This window comes from Aphis gossypii, chromosome 1 (assembly GCF_020184175.1).
Source record: "Aphis gossypii isolate Hap1 chromosome 1, ASM2018417v2, whole genome shotgun sequence".
Lineage (NCBI taxonomy): Eukaryota > Metazoa > Arthropoda > Insecta > Hemiptera > Aphididae > Aphis > Aphis gossypii.
This window is the reverse complement of record NC_065530.1, coordinates 67,349,190-67,371,178: the sequence shown is the minus strand read 5'-3', so window position 1 is coordinate 67,371,178 and position 21,989 is coordinate 67,349,190. Positions and strand designations below refer to the sequence as shown.

Here is a 21,989-nt window from a genome sequence, read left to right as displayed (position 1 = left end):
TATATAATAATTATTTGTTCTTTTTAATTCACTATAATATTTATATTATTGACACAATTGTATGGCATATTTAAATTGATTAACTAACTAAAAAATAAAAACCTCTATTATATTTATGGGATTCGAATTTTTTAAATCATTATAACTCTAATAATTGTTTGTTGACAAATAACTTATCTTAGTCTAAATATTACGAGAGAAATGTAAATACATTAGTTCTATTATAAATTAACTTATTCTGCAACATCCGCATTTTAGCCAATAAACTACGGAACCACGGCAGTCTATATTAGGGTATAAATAAATGTTGAATGCAGACATATGATGGATTGTTTAATGGAACATGAAAGGAATAAAATAATAAAGAAGATTGATTATGTTAAGAAATGTTTACTTTATTGAAAGTCTTCAATTGATATACGTTGTCGTAAAACATTTTTTCTTCGTTTTCTCGCTAATCAACATCCTCTGCAAACGGTCCATTGTTGGTCTGAACCCAAACAATATATGACGTATCAACCCCATCAATTTAGATAGCTGTAGAATTAAAACCAAAAAAAAAAAAAAATTATTATAAATCAAATCATAAATGTTTCAAAAGGTTAACACTGCCAAATTTATTTTTTAAAAGCGTAAAATTTGGCACACCCATTTATGGGTCGACCTTTGTGAAATGGAGGGGCGATTAAAAAGTATATTATAAAAAACATAAAAAAAGTTGATAAACCGTTGCCAATAATGGGGTTTCGTGCTGCAGACACATTCATCCTACAACAGTAGTCTGCGGTGGTATTTATTTACATGGAAGGGCGAAAGGATGGTTTCGAGGTTTAGTAATCCTTTTAGTTTAATTAAGTGAATACCTTGTAATGGTGCATTGGATAGCATACTGCAGTGATATGGCTAAGGTGGAGAAGCTTAAGTGTAATATTTCAAAAATCAATACCTCACCGTTACTGTTACAGTAATGCGACGTAGAACTATGCGCGTGTGGCCACTCTATGATATGTAATATGCGTACACACACACACACACATGGGTGAAACAGATTTATTCCATAATTCCGCAATAACAATAATGCGTTAATCCAGTTGATTTCTTCAGTGAAATGATGCTGTTAACCAAACGCCAAACAGAGTTGAATCTGAAAATTAAATGTAAAACAAACCAATACACATGTTAATAAATTTCATATTAACGCTTAGACAAAATATATTGACACGCGTAAGCGCACGTCATCGTGGGAAGGGAGTGTAAAATATTTAAAAATTTGGATATTAGTGGCGTATCTAAAATCTTCTATAATTATTAACTTCCTAAACTTTTTAACAGTAATATCTATTCTTTACTTTGTTTAATTTAAAATTAAAAAAAAAACCTAAGACCCAACGAGATGGAGGATCCATTCTTGTTCCTCTTGTCTCTTAAATACGCCACTGTATATAATGGAAAACATATTTATTTAATAAGATCTTTAAAATTCAAGATAAGTACATAACACGACGGAGATGACCTACAACATTACAATGCATTTGCAGGGAGAGGGTGGTTTTTTATATACGTAATATATTATGTACAATACGGCAGTAAATCGTGTTGCGTGACTCAATTTATAGGTCAAAACCACGGTCAAGTCAAAACCTTAATCCACGAACAGTCTGATGAATTTAAATCACAAATGTGCGAAACGCGCACTGAATTGTACCGTGAAACCATTAATATTATTATTGCTAGTGCAAATTCATTTCCAAAAAAGAATTCAAAACGAGCTGATTAAAAAAGGGTAAAATATTATAAATCTTATGTTTAGATTTTCTACATTGTTGTTCAAGTGCTTTTTTGAATACATATATACTTAGGGACATATTATGATACTTGCAACTTCAACTGACGGTAGCTACAGATAAAACACGGCCATACACCAGAATAATAACACTAACACAATACAAATCTAAAAATCTCAGTATTATCTCTGTAATTCTCGAAACGTTTTTAAAAGTTTTTATCTTATTTGATAGTGAGCTCATCTGACAAAAAAACTACTAATAAATACCCAGAGGCGTAAGAAGTTATGTTTGTGCGGTGATAAATTGTAACGAAAATGAAGAATTTTCGTTGGGTTACAAAAATTGCAACTACATAAAATTATAATATAATATATACATTTAAAGAACTTTGTTGTATTACACTAGGCTATGCATACTAAACAAATGTATACAATGTTGTACTTTCCATTTGGAGATCAAAACCCCACATCTAATTCCACGCCCTTGTCAAATAAATTCATTAATAAAAAATATTTATACAATATGAAGTATACCTGTGTATAGAACGATATTATACTGACAAACCAAATTATTGGTAATTAACAAAAATAAAACAAAAAAATGTATTTACTTTATTTAGCTTTGTCCTACACCACATTATATTTTATGTATAAATTAAAAATATTTTTGATAATGTATAGTAACTACCCTAAGTAACGTATATTTATATACAATTGGACAACCTATATGAAATAGTCCATAAAGACTAGGTTGGATCATAATTGTAAATATTATAATATTGGTAATATTTTATCGATATGTCCACGCTCAAGTGTATAAATCAATCATTATAAAGTTATTATATAACGGAGTCTAGCGAGGACCTGCGTAATGGACTAAAAAAAAGAACCAACCGCTTAACATGAGACTGCAAGTGTACATCCACCACTTAGAAACGTAAATTATTAGGTAATAACTGTTGATCAAATAATTTACAAGCAATCTAATTGAAAACATGATACAAGTAATATTAATATAAATTATTATAGTGTTTATAAAAAGAAAATTATTTTTTAAATACATAACCTGGTACTTAAATTAAAACATTTTTTATTCATTTTTAATAGTTATATCAACTTACACGTTTAGTAAAGTAAATTCCTACTACAAAAATTTAAAATAAAATCATTACCTAGTTAGGTAACTATTTACTGACTTGTAAGTAATTAAAATTAAAATGTATCTATGAAATATAAAAAGTATTTTTTATAATGATAAAAATCGGGATTTTCAAAATTATTATGTCTTTAAATAATTTTTTAGACCCATAGAATTTAAAAAAAAAAACCCGCAACTGAGTAATACTAAAATGTAAATAATATAAATGTATACATTTAGACACAATCATCCTTTACTGAATTTTGCAATAACTAATTTCGTTATAGAATTGAGAAATACGCGAGGGACGTATTCTCCAGGTTTGCCAAAATGTAGATCAGTATACTATACGTGAACACATTTTTATAAATCACACAAATTGCAAATATCATGTACTTGCAATAATATAATTAAGACTACAATATTATATCACACAAGATTTGAGTCCCAGCCACATCGTAATGAACCCATACGTACCTACGCCCAGAATAAAGAACCATGTAATATAATATTATCTTAGAACACTATCATTAAGTATTCGGAATATTTTGACATTTCATGGTCAATATCATCAATTTACATGTTCCAACCCTCTCCCTTTATCGTGACTACAACTAACTTTTTAATGTGTTTAATATTTATTGCACACAAAATAAATTCATTACATTAATTACTCGTTATAAAAGAACATTTATACAGTGTAGTACACAAAATATATGTTTACACATTCTTGACTAGTGGTTTACAAGACTAAGATTTGAATTGAAAAACAATAAAAACAAATTTTTTTGAAATTAATTACACTAAGAAAAGATATACTTTTTTATCATTTAATAATTAATATTCGTATTAAGATACTAACAGCATTTTTCACGTAAATAAAAAATGTAATCATTCAGATTATACATACTTCAATATTTCATCTAAAAAAATTAATATAAAAATCTTACAGATTGAAAAGATATTATTTATATACTTTGGGTACATATATAAATAATTCTACCATCACATTTTAAGACAACACCGAATACGACGCTGGATGAGCAGGTTCGATGACTGCAACGAATAATTTTTTTGTTCTTTTAACTTACCACAACAGTTCCAACGTCATTTTATAACGCGCGAAATAACGTCTCCGGCAATAGGTATATTTATTTATTTTTCCGATCCATAAAAACTACAATATAATAAAATAATAATATGGCGCGCATGATGTAGGTATACGCGCACCTATACTATACTGTTATCAATATGACGATTATTTAAAGATTTTTTTCACGCACAAATTACGGCGCGCAGCTGAAAAATAATCATTAATTAAATTCTTTACAAAAACGGATAGCTTAATGAAGCAATTTTACTAACTTGGCCCACCCACAGTAAGCTATGCATAACCAAAATCTTAACCTATTCGGAGTGTATTAGTAATTGCAAAATCTATTTAATTGAAAACCGTAAAATATTGTTATATCGAATTTACATAAAATTCAAAAATTTTCTGTGAAATGTAAAACATTTATTATTTTTTCTAAACCAATGGTCACCATAAAAGGCATATTATAAAGTTTATGATAAGGTAATTTATCATTTCAAAGAAAAGTTATAAAATAGGTCAGAGTAAATGTTCTAATTGGAAACTTCAACGATTATTACTCAATAAATATCATGTCCTTGTATTTTATAATTTTTTTTTTAATATTTTGAAACATTTGTTTTTTTAGCGTACATGCAAAATTTTATTTATTATGCAGAAATACAATCAATATGTTATTTTTACTCGAATAGTAAAAGAACGCCGTAATTAATGTTAACATTTGAATATGTAATTATGAAACATACAGATTTATAATCAGAATTGTCGAATCAAGTATTACATATAAATCCGGACCTGCTATACACAATATATCATTGTAATTTTAATAGACATGCCATTCGATAGTATATAATATTAATAAATTAAATAACCCATAATTTACATAAATAAATCGTCTTGATACGATTTAATTAATAATAATAACTACATTTAGTAACGCATAAAAAACATTATTGGTACGCATCATATTCGAAACACAGTTATTTCATCCGGTTCACAACGGATTAAAAATGAGACCTATACTTAATACATTTATCGGTATTCGTTTAGTATGTGACCTACCGGACACGTTTCCCACCGTATCGGGAATTTGTATATTATGCGTGACTTACAAGACCGATGATTAATTTAAAAACAGTCAAATTAAAAATCTAGTAAAATGTAGGTTATTTTATTATTACAGATAACGAATTACTTTTGAAACTTCAGTAAAAAAAAATGTTAAAAAATTATTTTATTATAATTTATTTTTGGCAATACACTTATTGTAATTAAGTTAGGTTAGGTTTAAAATATCTATAGACTGACAGTAGAATCAGTGTATATAATAGAAGTAAGCAAGCATAGATTTTCCGTACCTATAATATAGATTATTGTTTTGGTAGGTCACATAATAAACTCGATTTTCGCTCGGTCGATCACATACTAAACTAATACCCATTTATCTGCAAATTAATTTAATTAACTGGTAGATGTTACTATGTTAGAAGAATAATACAGGACGCTTACATTACAACACTTATTATGATTTTATAATATTGTCTCGGTACACCTTTTTCGTTTATTCAAAAATCATCAAAACCACGAACAACTTTTTTCCACTAAGTTTTTGAATCTCTAAAAATTTAAAACAGAAATTTCATAGAGCTGCCGGTACTACTACTTAAATTTTTGAATGTCATACTAAATTACCATTAAACATTTAACGATTATTTATTTGCATATTATTCTACAACTAATTTAATAATATAATATGTATAAAATTTTATCACAATTAGTTGGATAATTATTTGATGTTCAGAACTTATTGTTCATTAACATTAAAAAAAAAATATATAAATTATATACTTAAAATATAACATAAGAACATATATTTTTTTAAATTACAAAATTATACTTAAAAAGTTAACTTGTTGTTGTTTTAAATATTTAATTTAATTTAAAAAATTAATAAAAAAATATTAAATTACATTTTCGATAATCGAGATATCTGGTTTGAGTAAAATTAAAAAATTAAAATCCAAACAATAACAATTTAACAAATGTTTTTTGTTTGAATGGAATTAAACAAATAATCATATCTACAAGCAATGGGGCACCCAAGGGGGGCTTGAGACTTAAGCCTCCCCCTCAAAAAATATTTTTTCATTAAATTACACATTATTATAGCACATATAGTATAACAATGGTCAATGATAAATGATAATGTTTTATTTTCAAATTTTATTAATATGTTAGATACACATACATATATACATAATAGTTAAATATAACGCGATAAGGTTTACTTGTGTGTAATGTAAAAGAAAAATTACTAAGCCCCCCCCCCCCCAAACAAAAACTCGTGGTGCACGCCTGTCTACAAGCCTACTTTAAGTAATTTAAAGAGAATTATATTAAAAATTTTGATTAGATTAATAATGACATTAAGAATTCAAAAATAATATTATTTAACATTTTCTCTTTCTTTAGTTAATTTTTATTTATTTCAAATTGATGCTTATAATTTTAAATTTTACTAAAAATGTATTTAAATTTAATTAATTCTTCAGCGTTAATGGAATTATTATGATTTATTGGCCAAAAGATAGTACTGTTATTTAATAAGTATTAAAAAAATGTAATAAATGTACATTTATATAAATTAAAAAAAAATAACAAAATCCACTAAGTTCAGCGAATTAAACTTAACAAAATTATAATCATCAAAACAAAGTACATCGTAGTTATTTAATCAAAATTGGCTCATTTTAATTATAAATAAATGTTCTTCTCACGTGTCTCGTGCGACTATTATCATTTAATACCTTTAACCGGCCAACTTAATCAATACAATGCCACAAAAGTTATTGTTAAAATAATATTTTATTTATATAATTTTGTTTTGATTCAATTATTCAATTGAACTGCCTACATCAAGTTTTAAACCACAATGTTGACATATTGAGAATGCTGAAAAATTATGAAAATACATAGAATATTAAAATAATATTAAGTATAAAACCAGGCAATCTTCAATGTATTATTAATAACATTTACGACGTTCTTATAAATAATGTGTAACAATAATTATAATTATAATACCTTAATTTTAATAAAATTAATATAATTGAAATAAAACTGTCTTATCTTCTGATTTAATAATTTAGTACCAATGAAATAGTATGAAGATTGTCAGGTAATTATTGCTCACCTTCGTTAAAATTATAAACGTACTTATCACAAATATTTTCATAGACATACCTTCAGATCAAATTAACGAAGAATTAAATTCTTCGTCATTTTTTAAAAGTGTTATATAAATACAAAACACTGTTGCCTCTCGATGGTCAATTTGAATGGCCTCTGTATGTTCCAAATTCTATATTAGGAGATGCAAACAGAAACTAGATGCAAAACAAATTTGGAATTTATCATGGACAAATCAAGTCATTTCAAAGGAATAAATGATTTAAGATTAGCACGAAATTATTGAACATTAACCAAAGGATAAATTAAATACTTTTTAAGTAAAACCCTTAACATGTTTATGTGTCTAGAAACTGGCAATAATAAACCCGTAATTTAATATTTAAATTTTAGAACTAAACACCAATTCTTAAGTTTTTTTTTTTAGTGGAAAATTGTTCACTTAATATTTTTGACCAAATCTCTGAAATAATTTTAAACATATCTAAAATAATAATTATTATGTGTAATATGATTAGCTAGTCCACTGCTAAAATATTAATATTTTTAACTTTTTCTGTTAAAATTAGTTGTAATATTTTTTTATTTTTTTTTTGGGGGGGGGGAGAAGATTAAACTTTAAAAAAATAAAAATATCAATTTTTAAATTATTGATCGGATTATTTTTTGTAGGATGATTTTAACCCCTCTCCTATAAAATACAAACATCAGCTATACTATTAATAGAATATTTATTTTACGTAACTTAAATTTTAATTTACACAGTCCGCTCCCGATATATATAAATATTTAAATAATAGAATCTGATGTACGTATTGTTGTGGTAAATAAACAGGTTAATTATTCATCTCATTAATTAAGTACCTATGGCCAGTGATAATCCTATGGAGAATTTGTCCTGCCTTAGAAATCTACATCCTCCTTTTCTTTATGTACTGCAATAATTCAAAATATTAGTTGATATTTTTGATAAAATAGGTAAATATATTTTGCTGTCTAAAGTATTATGTTTATCTGTATATCAAGATTTTTACTTATAAAATTTACATTATTAATATGCATGAACCTGCACTCTCATTAATCAATCATTAATTATTGTGGTAACAAAAATTTAAAATACTATTACAGTTGTGTCATTACAATTATATCATGTGATTACTATTAAAAATTAATTATTTCTATTAATAAATAATAACTGAATATCAAAATATTACTATATTTGCATTCATAATTTTTGATTAATTTATGCGTTTAATACTTTTTTGGATAATAATTAATAGAATAATTAACTTATTTTATTTTAATTCTAAATCAATTTTGTATTTTGAACAATTTATAAAAATATAAATTGTCATTACATAATTATTTATAAATACAGGTTTATAACTAAATTATTGAATCAATAGGATAAAAGATTAGGGAAAGCAGTTAATCTTACAAATACTTATTAATATACCTACTACAAGTAGCCAGAACTCAGATGAGTAAATTCGAGGAACCAGAAATATTTTTCTTTGAGTTTATATTTTTCAAATATAAATAATATATTCTTATTTTAGTTAATTTGATATAATACTCTTATTAATTCGTAAATTTATTGATATCGACCACCTATGCCTATGACAAATAAACTGGCTATTGGTAGCGTTCTAAACTTCCAATTCGTTTGACTAATTTATGATCATGATTACTATTATTTTTAAATAGTATTCATTTTTTAAAACATCAAATTAGGTACAAGAATTACTACAGCAAGTGCATTAAAAATTCATAGTACATATTTTATATAAAAATACTAATCCTAAGTTTGATTTTATTTCAACAAGTAAAGTATATTGATGCAGAAAATCAAACTTCACCTCTGAACTAAATACAACATTTATTATTTACTACAAATCATATGATCCTAAAATATGGTTCATTATTGAAATATTTTTAGTCTGATGAGTATGTAATATTACATTTTATACATCATATTAAGTAATTTCGTAACAAATTAACTCATATAATTGTTACAATTTTGAAAAATAAAAAAGTTTCTATTATTATTCAAACCAAGAGAAAAATACTGAATATGGTAGAAAAAAATAAGGTACATTTCATCAAGATATAAGAATTTATATTTATATTTAAATTTAAGTTTAACATTAATTTTTTTTTTTTACTTAAATAAGTCAGCTAACCCCAGTTTGTACAATTGAGGTCACTTCTTATTTGAACATTATTTTCTTAGATTAAAATATCAAACACCAAGTCATAATTCTAGTAAGAAGTATAATTAGGAAAATATATGTATAATTATATTAAATGAATAAACTATTTCGTGCACCTAAATGTACTTATGATTATATTGAAATTGATCTACACACAACACACACGCACACACTAACACACAAGAAAAAAAATTAATAAATGGTTCATTATAAATATTTTACTTAAATTTAAGTATATTTAGTTTATATTCTCTTTCTGTTGCATAGATCAATCTTTATATTTTATCGTTGTCATTTAAATATATTAATAAAAAAAATACAAAGTTTCACTCGCGATACGACATATTTCTTCCCATTGTCTTTCTTAAAAATAACGATAGTCATTGATTTCAACGTTTACTTATAACTGATAATCAATTACTTTGTATTACAACTATTTAAAAGTATTTTATTCAAAAATACAATAAAAAATCTACCTAATTAAGAACTATTGTATAATGTAGTCCATTATAGTATACCTAACTGTTATTATAATCATACAATTAAACATCTTAAGAGAATATATAAAATCTCATAAAAGCAAATATTTGTGTACACTCTATACCAAAATGCATTTAATTAATTACTACAAAGAAATCCATAGAAAAATTGGCTTTCTCATCACAAAACTACTATAATATTAATTTGTAAATAATCCATAATGTTATTCATAAGTTATGATTTAGGAGGTAATATTAAGATTTGCCTATAGCAAAGTAACCTATAAAATTAATACTATATTATATTCAGCGCAATTAATAATAATTTCCGAAGTCGATTTAAAAAGAAAAAAATTAGTTTAGTTTTTAAGACCATTGACTAATTTAGTATCAAGAATAATATAAAATCACTTATAACATAAAATCATATAAAAATTACTATCATTATTATTATGGGTAATTGAAATACTGCCGTTTTAAATAGTCATACAGTCTATCAGCAATAAAAGTATAAAAAAAAGAAATTGTGAAAAAAGTGAAAAAAAAAATGCAATCCATCATTCAATTATCAGAATTGTTCTATTTTGGGGTAGAAGACTATAGAAAATAAAAATTATGATTTGCATTATTGTAAAAATACAGTTGACTAAAAATGAGATTTTACCTATATTAAATAATCCATAAGATAGGTACCAAAATTAGTTTTAACCTATGTCGAGAAACATAAGCGGTTATGTATGTTGCAATGATGAGTAGACAATCATTTTAGCTTTAAATAAAGACATTTAACTATCCATCTTCAATTTTTTGTTCTATTATCTGTTTATTCTTAGAATCACTGAAAGATTAAAATCTTCTACGATCCTGGCCGTTACGTCTGTCTTGACCCCACCGTCCGCCCCTGTCTCCTCTAGGGCCAGCGTCGAAAAGGCCTGGTGGCGGCAATACTCCTTGATTGTCACGTACAAAAGTTTCCACGAACGGCGTTGATTCCTATCGGTTATCAAATCAATCAACGCATTCATAGGGAATTAGTCATGTAAACAATAAATTACCTAATATTAAAATAAACAAAATATTCAAAGAAGTAAGCTCTTGTAAACTTTTCTTAAAATTTGGAATACCTAAGAGATATGCATTGACAAATTTAAGTACTAAAATACTTTAGATATAGGTACTATTCAATGTTATAGATTTATAAATCAAAATAAATATTATGAGCACACAATATTTTTAAACTTATGCAGTAGACAGATATTATAGATTCTTTTAAAAACTGATAATATATAAATATTATATATAAAACTAGTAGATATTTTTATTTATTAATTAAGGTTATCTTTTTAATTAATTAATTAAATAAAATAAAAACCAAACAAAAAAGTAATTTACTAAGAAAAGTATAGTACCACTTCTAAAATGTTTATATATGTATATATATATATATATATTATATATATATATATATATATATATAATACATTTACACACATAAAATTATTATTTAATTTTAATAAACAGACATAAGTTTTCATGTCTCATTACTTAATGAAAATTGTTACGATCCTACAATATTATTAGATAGGATAAGAAATTTAACAAAATCTATTAATTACAATCATATTGAAAGAAGTCGGTTGTAAAAACCACTGTTTGAACTTTCAAGATATATAACAATAAATGAAAATTGATTAAAATACTTCTAAAGAAATTTTCGATATTATTAGAAGTTCTAATCAAGTTTTTTTTTTACTATACTTCATATCTATGATTATTTTATGAGTATGATCTCTTAGTTAAAATTGATACATACATATTTTAATAATAGAAACAAGTTGTAATTTATTAAAATTGTATAACTCGAAAATACAATGATTTATTTCAAAACTAATTTTTGAATCAAATTATCAATTAATAAATAAATATCAATAAATTATTAACAAATAAATAGAACTATTAGTAATAGTAATTTAAGAAAAATGAAATGATGATAATATAATACTCATTTTATTATATTTTAGTCAATTAAATACATAAACAAAGTGGTTCAATTTATAATTAAATAATTATAGATGAGGATAATATATACTTAAGTATATATTTCATAAATGAAAAGAAAAATATCATAATAGGAGAATGATTATTTAATTGGGAGATAAGCATGTGTTATCTCTAAGTAACAAATTTATATTAAACAGAACCTATTTTGTGTTGTTAGTTTTAATCACAGATTTCTATAAAGAACTAGATAGCGATCTCTTGCTTTCAATTGAAGCCAGGTTTTTCGGTTAGCATTATATGGTATTTTATATGGTAAATATTAATTATGTTGTATTGTATTTTATGATGCCTAAACCTGTTGTTTAAAAAAAATTAAGAATACTTTATAGAAATCATTTTTCATTTATTTCTATATTTTACGATTAAAAACGATGTTATTCCAATGCATATTGTATAGGAAATGTAATGTTTTGCCAACCGAAAAAATGGCGGAAACTGATACGCGAGCTTCAATGTTAATAATACAAATAATATACGAGTTCCTTATCTAGTTAGTATAGAAGTCTGTGGTTTTAATATAAGTGTCAATTGACCAATCAATTTTAAAAACAAGTCACAATCTTATCTTTGTACATTTATTTTTTACTTTTTCTACAACACTTAAGTTGTTAAAGAACTTATAACATTTTTAAATAATATTTTGTATACGAGTTACTTGGTTGTAAATTTATTGAAAAGGAGAGATCAAACATATGAAAAGGAGGGGAAAGATAAGTTGATAATAGAAAATTAAATATTATCTTAAATGCAATCCATATATAAATAATTTAATTTAACACTTAAATAAGTGTATGCAATTTTTGATTAAAAAAAAAAAATGTTTGGGATGCAACTTCACAGCTATTTATGTAACTAGAAAGTTTTGTTTTTCTACTTTTAAAAATAACTTTTTCTACCAATAAATGTGCTACAAGTATGTTACTTGTTAGTTCATTAAACAGGATTAACTCCTAATTATAATTAAATTTATACAATTTAATTTAAATAAAACCGTTAGATTTCGATAACAACTGAACAAAATTATAAATTAAAATATGAAAAATAATTTTTTTTATTTTATCAAATATTAAAATTTTTATTTTTGTACTCTACCAAGACAATAAAAATAATTTGAATTGTTTTTATATCAATAATAGATCAGTCACGATTAGTAATTAAACATAAAAATAATTATTAATAAGAATAAAAAATATTTTCTATGATGAAAACAATCCCAAGTCTTATTTTCTTAAATAGATCAAGTAGTCAATTCTTGTATTCAATGGCAATAATAGTCTTTAGAAGTATTAAGTACATTGTTATAACATACTATACCAATTAATTCTTTAAATATGTGTAAAATTATACACACATTTCATAATTCAATTCAATTCAATCGCAAAAAATTTATGGAAATATCAAATATTTGTCAACCTGATACTGTAAATAAATTTTTGTTGAAACATTTGTAATGTTTAAAATTTAAAAATTCTAATACGTTATATTTATTATCAGCTGCATTATATGGATATATAAATAATATATATCTAAGTATAAATCCTGAAAATTGCAAACACCAAAACAATTCAAACACAACAACTCGTTCTTAATTATCATGAAATTTGAATATTTATAATATCTAAAGCAATCATCTTCTAAGAAGTGATAAGTAATTATTAAAATATTAATTCATGCTTCAAAAGACTGACCTGATTTGCCACTTGGCTTTCCCCACCCTGTTAGGGAATAAGTTAGAAATAATTATTATGTATATAATAATTATTAAGAGGTTTACATTAGTTACATAAGTATTTAATATCAAAATCATTGATTTACTGTTATCTACTATTTTACCTTAATACTAATTTAGGGTGGTAATTTAAAATAATATAGACTATTTTTTACGTTGTATAATACTAAAAATGCTAGCATTAATAAATAAGAATATTTAAACCTTAAAGTAGTAATAAAAAAAAGGTACATTACCATTCCTCCTTGTACTGTAAAACAAAAAAAAAAAAAAAAATTATCATAATGAAATAATAATATATACAGTAGAGCCTTGATAGTCCAGACCTTCGACATTCAGGTGAACGCGGTTATCTGGACGGCAAGTCCATATGTTTGTAAATACATTTTGTAGTTTGTTCTTTTGTTTTAAGAAAAAAGAGATCCTATACTTCTATTATTATAAACATTTTTTTGTAATTCATAATGGTGAAGTTATTTATCATTTTTGTAATTTAAAGTACAATAAATATAAAGGTGGTGGAATTAAAAATAAATATCTTTGTCATTTAAGTAGGTAATCTTGAAAACCTCTAGTAATTCAAACAAATTGGTAATCCAAACTATGCTAGGCCTGAATTTGCCTAGACTATTGAGGCTCTACTGTAATATTTATTATGTATTATATCACAAGAACTGAGAAGCTTATTAAAAGCTAAACAAATCAGAAAAACATTAACCTTACATTTTAATACTTGCATAAAGAGTGACCAGATATTTTTTTGAAAAAGCTAGACATATATTACAGACCTATCCAATTAGAAAGAAGTTAGAAAAAAAGAAGTGATAGGAAAGGATTTTTAAATTATACATAATTTTTTTTTATTATCAATACTAATGATAATTGACCGTGAAAAACAAAATAAAAGAGATTAGTGAACATAGTTATAAAAATAGGGAAAATTAATTTAACATTTGTTTTAATTCATTTGTCTATATTTTATTTGTTCAGCTAAACTCATTCTGTGGATGCATTTGACCTAAGCAATGTACTGAACAATTTAACTTGATCTATAAATGTTAGTATAAGTATGAAATAATACATGAAAATCATACTTTAACTAGTTATTTTATGTACTGTTGAGTTATTTAATACTCTGTTTCAAATAACAATATTTGTGCGCAAACCAATTTACATTTCCAACCTCTCAGAATAAATCACCTGCCACCACCGAGCGACCGTTATTATGTCAGCTGATAAGACGTGAGGCTCTTGTTAGTTATGGCCCCCCATGGGTGAACATATATCTTCTTATTTGGAATAAAATATTTACAATTTTAGTTTAAGTATAGAATATTTTTAAATTTAAAATATATTATAATATTTTATTTATTTATTTATTTATATATGTAAAGCTAATTGTGGCAATTAGTTCTTTTTTCCTACAAACACAGTTAACACATATGAATGTAAATCTGTAAGACTATTATGAAATGATTCTTATAATAATACGATAAGCAAACATAAACATAGCCTTTTGATAGTTGAATGGTAATTTGTATTTTATACAAATACACCAAACGAAGATAAAAGATAAGACGTCGCACAGGTGATTCAACATTAACTGTGAACAGTGATTATATTTTGAACAACTTTACAATACATTAACAAAATGATGCTTGATCATTTATAAAATAACTAGTAAAATTATAAATTATATTCATTACCTACATGTTTTAGTTAATTCATAAATTACCAAGATGATTCAACACTTTAACTGTAACATGGATACTATTATTTATCAAACAAGTTATTATTATGATCTATGCACTATGCTTTAACATTAAAATTATAAAATCAGGACAAGAGCAAAATACATAACAAAAATCTATACATTTTATAGCCCAACCGAACTATATACTGATACTGTTTCATCACTTAAATTGGGACATCTGGTCATACTATATATGTCTTGCATTAATAAATATATTAATTACCAATTAAAGCTTTGAGTTTATGAACAAACATACCTTCTACAGGAATAGGCGGTCCATCAAACTGTGGTTTACCCGGTCCTCTATGGTCCTAAAATAAATTATATAATAAACATTAATATATTTAGTATACTCAAATTAGAGGTTAGCCAATACATAAACAGATATTTTATCATTTTTTTATTTTAATTAATGTTTTTGCAAATAACAAAAAAACCCTAGTATAATATGATAATATTACATTCACTGAAAAGTATACTCTCTCATAATTAATATGATTTAAGATTTGATTGATCTACAATAACTAATCTTCTATGTTTTTACACTGACTTATTTAGAATCTATCGAAACTACCCTTTAAGTTCATGTAATTTATATTAATCTATCCCCTTGTTATTTCTACTAATTTGATATTGATTATTATTTTAAATTTGTTAATTTAAAATTTTTGGTGATTATCTCAGAATATACTATATTATATACTACTTTCTAAATGAATTATTGTTTGGTATTATAAGATCTAAATAGATTATTTAAGTGGTCTTAAGCCCGTTTCACATGGATGCGTATCATACACATGCGTTTTTAGTTAATATGAGCCACTTTGACAATGGTTTAATTTGCTAGCTAATAGGCGCGTATGAACTTAACCAATGTAAACTTAACTCATAAGTGTACAATATGCCTCCATGTGAAATGGGCCTAAGTCTATAGTCTAGACTTGTCTTATTCAATTGTAATAAAGGAAAAAATCTCATTTGATAACCTCTAATAATAATCATTTTCTGGAGTTGGATACCATAAGTAAAATCAGTATATAACTTTTTAATCTTATTTTTTTTCTCTCTCACATAGAATAAGTGTATATTTAAAAACTGGGTTTTTTTAATTACAATAAAAAATAAAAAAAATAAAATAATGAATCAACATGAAAATTGTATAGTAAATACTAAATTGTCTATTAACTAATCAAAAGTTATTCTTTCTTTTCCTGTTGTTAAATAGTCAATATGATCTAACACAAATTACTAATTGGTACTATTAGCCTTCCACTAATTTATTTTTATACATCACATTACAACTCCAGTTATGCTCAACTTTTAATGTTTATACTCACAACTCTAATTAAGGTCAACACAGTCTCCTAAATATTTTTAAAAGCTAATTACTCCAACTTAGATTTTTACATTAGTCTACCTAACCTAAAGCATCAACATAACATAAATAAATAATTTGAATGATAATAATTATTAGTATTAATTTTATCAAATATATAATTAACTTATAAGGAATAATTTAAAAAATATTCTGTACTTCAACAGGTTTACATTTAAAAAATAAATAAATTAAATAAATACATAGGTAAGTATACAATTATTTGCACCATCTATATCATACATATAGTGTCAAAAATATATATATATATCAGTTTTATACTGCATTTGTTTACGGTGTTTACCTTAAGTCAAAAATTATTTAATTTATCAGTTAACAATGAAATCTTAAACTCAAAAATACAAAAAAATGTTTTCATCAAATTGTGTCATTAACTTACACTCAACAGAGTAGTTATTTATTATAAAAAAATTAATTGATTAGTTTCATGTTTAACAATTTTCTACCTGCATAAATGATGAATTATCTTGTTGACGCCTCCTCATCTCTTCATCTTGATGATGCATTCGCATACTTAGATCTTCACTCTGTCTTCTGAAAATATCTTCTTCTCTAAGTCTTTGATCTTCTGCTTGACGTTCTTTCATTTCCCATTCCATTTTTTGTCGTTCTCTATCCATTTCTCGTTGGCGCAATTCTAAATAAATAAATTTTATTTTAAAAATTATTAATTAAATATTAAGAAATATAATAATATTTACGTTCTCTAAGCATTTCAGTCTCGTGTTCATAACGAGCATATTCCATTTGAGCCTCTAATTTTTCTTCTTCTAATTTCATCTCACGTTTTAAAGCTTCTTCTTTTTTTTTATACAATTCAGCTAATTGTTTCCAACGAGTACCAAATTCATGTTCAAAGGAATTTGGATTAGCAAATCTTGGACCAACATCTCTTTGTTTCTGGAAATCCATAGTTTTTTTGGGCAATAACTTGTCTGGAAGACCATCTGAACTGTCTACAAACTCATAAGTTTCAACTACACAAGGACGAAGTGAACTAAAAAATATATATAAATATATTAAAAAAAAGGTATTAAATTACAAAAAAAAAAAAAAGTAAATTAAAACAATAACTCAGATTTATAGATTTATCACATAGACTCAAAGATCTTGGTAGTATATATTTATAAATAATCATCATAATAAGAGTATTTGATAATTTCCTCTCAGAAAAAACTATTGGTTAATAATAACAATAATAAGATATTTTGATATACATTTTTGATTTGTATCCATATTGTCGACACACATATGAAACAATTCATTGTGTTTCCTAGTAGGATAATTTATTTTCTTTACCCTTGAAATTTCAAATATATGAAATGGCACATTAAAACCCAAAGATAGGAATTAAAGCGTGGCGAAAGGGGTATTAATAAGTTTATTAGCCTAAAAATAATTATCATTAGTATTCACATTTCAGATAGGAGCGAAAGACAATTGCATTATAGCTATATTTCATCTTTTTTCAAATGAACTATGTGGTCATCATACAAATTGAATACAAATTGTTTTTTATTCTTTCAGAGGTGGGTGGTGATGAAGTAATTGTCATCAAAGATGATCAGAATAATTAGAAATATAACTCATCATGAAGAATAAACTACACCCACAGCTAATTATTTAAAATAACAGTAGTATAAAACACTAAAATAACAGAAAAAAGCCATTAAGAGGACATTGTACTTAGTGCTGTCTCCGTCTTACAAATATAAAACATAGCAAAAACTGTTTTGCACTAGTAACAACCAAGAAGGCTACAATTCATGAATCATGATTAAGAAACGAAATTTTTACCATGTATAAACTTTAGCTATATAATAGTTTTTATATTTTTAATATCAAAAAAAAAAAAAAAAAAGTTATTCAAGTTTATAAATAATCAATTTGAAACAATAACTTTTTTGGTTCACTTATTATTGAAAAAAATAAAAAAGATATTTCACAGCTAATTTCTCCGTCATTAAAATTTCGTTTCTTAGTTGATTGTAGATTACTCAGTTCTTTCCTATGCAAAACAGTTTTTGCTATATTTACAATTGTAAGACAGAGATAACACATACTAGTATAGCATCCTCTTAATGGTATAATTAAGAATACACATATCAAGGATATGGTATTATTCTATAAAAAAAAATATCATTTATTCTATATTTTACTTTAATATTAATTGTATCCATATTGTCGACACACATATGAAACAATTCATTGTGTTTCCTAGTAGGATAATTTATTTTCTTTACCCTTGAAATTTCAAATATATGAAATGGCACAATAAAACCCAAAGATAGGAATTAAAGCGTGGCGAAAGGGGTATTAATAAGTTTATTAGCCTAAAAATAATTATAATTTGTATTCACATTTCAGATAGGAGCGAAAGACAATTGCATTATAGCTATATTTCATCTTTTTTCAAATGAACTATGTGGTCATCATACAAACTGAATACAAAATACTTTATTTTATTCTTTCAGAGGTGGGTGGTGATGAAGTAATTGTCATCAAAGATGATCAGAATAATAAGAAATATATCTCATCATGAAGAATAAATTATAACTATAACTTATATATTAAAATAACAGAATAAGACTATACATGGTATACTTAATTAAGAATACACATATTAAGGATATGGTACCACTCTAAAAAAAAAAAAAATCATTTACTCCGTATTGTAATTTAATATTTGTATCCATATTGTCGACACACATATGAAACAATTCATTGTGTTTCCTAGTAGGATAATTTATTTCCTTTACCCTTTAAATTTCAAATACATGAAATGGCACAATAAAACCCAAACATAGGTATTAAAGCGTGGCGAAAGGGTTTATAAGTTAATAAGCTTATAAATTAGTATTCTTTGTATTCATATTTATATATAATGTATATAAATATTTAAAAATAAATATTAAATTACAATTTTTATTCAAGTACTTATTATTTAGTTCAAATTATCAAATTTTTATTTTTTACCTGGTCAAAAAAAAACAACCTTCTGAACAACGTTTCAAAGCATTACTTGCTGCATTTTTACGTGAAAATTCAATAACACCTTCACCAGTTGAGTTACCTCTTTCATCTACCATCACTTGGCAACGTTCAATCTAAAAAGTAAGTAAATTAAAATTAAATATCATTTAAAATAAATATAAAATTAAAAGCAAATATACAACATACATCACCAAATATTGAAAAAGCATATTCTAGAAGTTCATTGGAAACAAATGGAGTAAGATTTTTTACTTTGATAGCAGCAGCAATGGGAGCAAATCTGATTTTTAACATACGCCCTTTACGCATTTGACCATCTAATTCTCTTTTGGCTTTTTCTGCATTAGTACGATAATCCTATAAAAGTCCAATAAGAATTAAAGTATATTTAAATCATGTCTTACACACATATGTTGGTACTAGTTTAATATAGCAAATCTACAGCCGGTATTATTATGAGTTGTTTTAATAGTTAATTTTAAAAATTCTAATTTACATACTATATTTAAAATTTTTAGAAGTTCTATGAATTTTAAAAAATAATTCATTAAATTAGGTACTTATAAAAAAATAGATGAAACTGAACTGTTTATACTTCCATAAAAAATATCAATACTAAATAAATATGATCTAATATAAATTACAAAGAAATTGTAGTAAAAATCTGGTACATAGATTTGTCATGTTCCACATATTTGAGATATAGACAAAAATTACTAACTTTTAATAATCATAACTATAGAGTGGATATTTATGTTTTTATATATTTTTATTGGCTTTATGCAATTTTTACGAGGATGAAAAATGTGGATGATCTATCCACCAATTTATGGGAGAATATTAATTTTGCAGATTAAAGCATATTTTGTACATTAGAGAATATTTTGTCTATTTTTCATATTTAAGAATATATTCTAAAATTGTTTATAAAACATCACATTGTCAGAAAAAAATTAATTAAAATTATTCAATTACCTACTGTTTATTATCAAATTATTGGTTATGGTGGTCATTAAGTTACTTTCAGTCTTTGATTGTCACAAATATATAGAACAGATATACATACAAAGGAACCTCAATAACTTGAATCAGTTGGTGGGCAAAATAAAAAATTTGCTTATCAAAAATTCAACCAACAGAGAACAACCTCATTAACTTATCAATGATAAGCAAGGCCAAGGCATTCCTTCGAGGAAAGCTTGACTTACAGAGGTTTGAGTCATCAAGGTTCCATTGTATACACATATATTTACATCTATAGTTGTTGTATCAGATAAAATTAACCTGTTACCAAAGGAATGGTGCATAATGGTAATTTAATGTTTTAATTGAACTATTTTAGAAAAAAAAATCATATTTGATATTTACAAGTTAAAAAAATATTTAGAGAATATTTTAAGTTTTTTTTAAGAACATATAAGTATCAAATTGTAATCTTTATAAGAACCTAACAGAATTAAATTTAAATGAATTACAACAAAATAATTTACCAATCTAATAAACGCAAACATTTTTTCCTTATTCAAAAAATTTTCAGAAACTTCTCCATAAGGTTTAAACATTTCTATCAATTCTTCTTCAGAGCAATCCACTAAGTTTCCAATATAAAGACGACACTGACTAAGGAACTTTCTTTCAGTGGTATCAGTTTGTGGAATCTCATGAGTTGGGCCCATAATTTGCATTAAACGTTCATTCCACAGAGCCTGAAAATGAAAAATATTGAAATAACGTTTTAATACATCTATACTAATATGTCTTCAAATAATTTATAGTGACTTACATCAGCTCTAGTTAAACGATCATCACCTCGATTAGGTGGACCACCTCTAAAGACACCTCCACCTACACCTCCTCCACGCCTTCCACCTCTTCCACTCTCCGAATGATTGCGACTGCCTCTATTCATTACATCATTATCTCCTTGATGATTATCACCATGATTACTATCATTGCGAAAATCTCCTCTAGGCTGAAATTGAACATAATTTTGATGTTAGTTAATTATTGTATTCAACATTTTTACTGCAGTCATAAATCAGTCAGCTTAATATTAAATTGATAAATAATAATAAAATAATTTATTATTCGCACTTAGCTAAAGCAATAATATAAAAAAAAAAAATCCAAAATGTTAACACATAATTAATTACTAGTA

The 21,989-nt window shown here is 25.0% G+C and overlaps 1 protein-coding gene and 2 non-coding genes across 15 annotated transcripts in view; all 3 read right to left on the bottom strand.

Moving 5' to 3' along the window:
- Nucleotides 1-374: 374 nt before the first annotated feature.
- LOC126549306 (hrp65 protein-like) overlaps nt 375-21,989 on the bottom strand; it is a 28,402-nt gene continuing 6,787 nt past the window's right edge. The window contains exons 2-13 of one of the 13 annotated variants that reach the window (XM_050198063.1): nt 21,615-21,803; nt 21,322-21,537; nt 20,018-20,188; nt 19,814-19,944; nt 17,539-17,834; nt 17,284-17,474; nt 15,665-15,752; nt 13,925-13,938; nt 13,648-13,674; nt 7,261-10,891; nt 947-6,969; nt 375-537 (exon numbers count right to left, since the gene is read on the bottom strand). In XM_050198063.1, the coding sequence (XP_050054020.1) occupies nt 10,745-10,891; nt 13,648-13,674; nt 13,925-13,938; nt 15,665-15,752; nt 17,284-17,474; nt 17,539-17,834; nt 19,814-19,944; nt 20,018-20,188; nt 21,322-21,537; nt 21,615-21,803 (1,470 nt within the window). In that variant the 3' untranslated portion in view covers nt 375-537; nt 947-6,969; nt 7,261-10,744. Of the gene's footprint in view, nt 538-946; nt 10,892-13,647; nt 13,675-13,924; nt 13,939-15,664; nt 15,753-17,283; nt 17,475-17,538; nt 17,835-19,813; nt 19,945-20,017; nt 20,189-21,321; nt 21,538-21,614; nt 21,804-21,989 lie in introns of all 13 variants that reach the window. The other 12 variants (XM_050198064.1, XM_050198061.1, XM_050198062.1 and 9 more) reach the window with 12 other exon arrangements.
- LOC126549508 (small nucleolar RNA snR60/Z15/Z230/Z193/J17) lies at nt 18,251-18,338 on the bottom strand. Its single transcript, XR_007603623.1, has one exon. It is a non-coding gene; the product is annotated as a small nucleolar RNA snR60/Z15/Z230/Z193/J17 (small nucleolar RNA).
- On the bottom strand, nt 19,195-19,282 carry LOC126549510 (small nucleolar RNA snR60/Z15/Z230/Z193/J17). The gene has a single exon (XR_007603625.1). It is a non-coding gene; the product is annotated as a small nucleolar RNA snR60/Z15/Z230/Z193/J17 (small nucleolar RNA).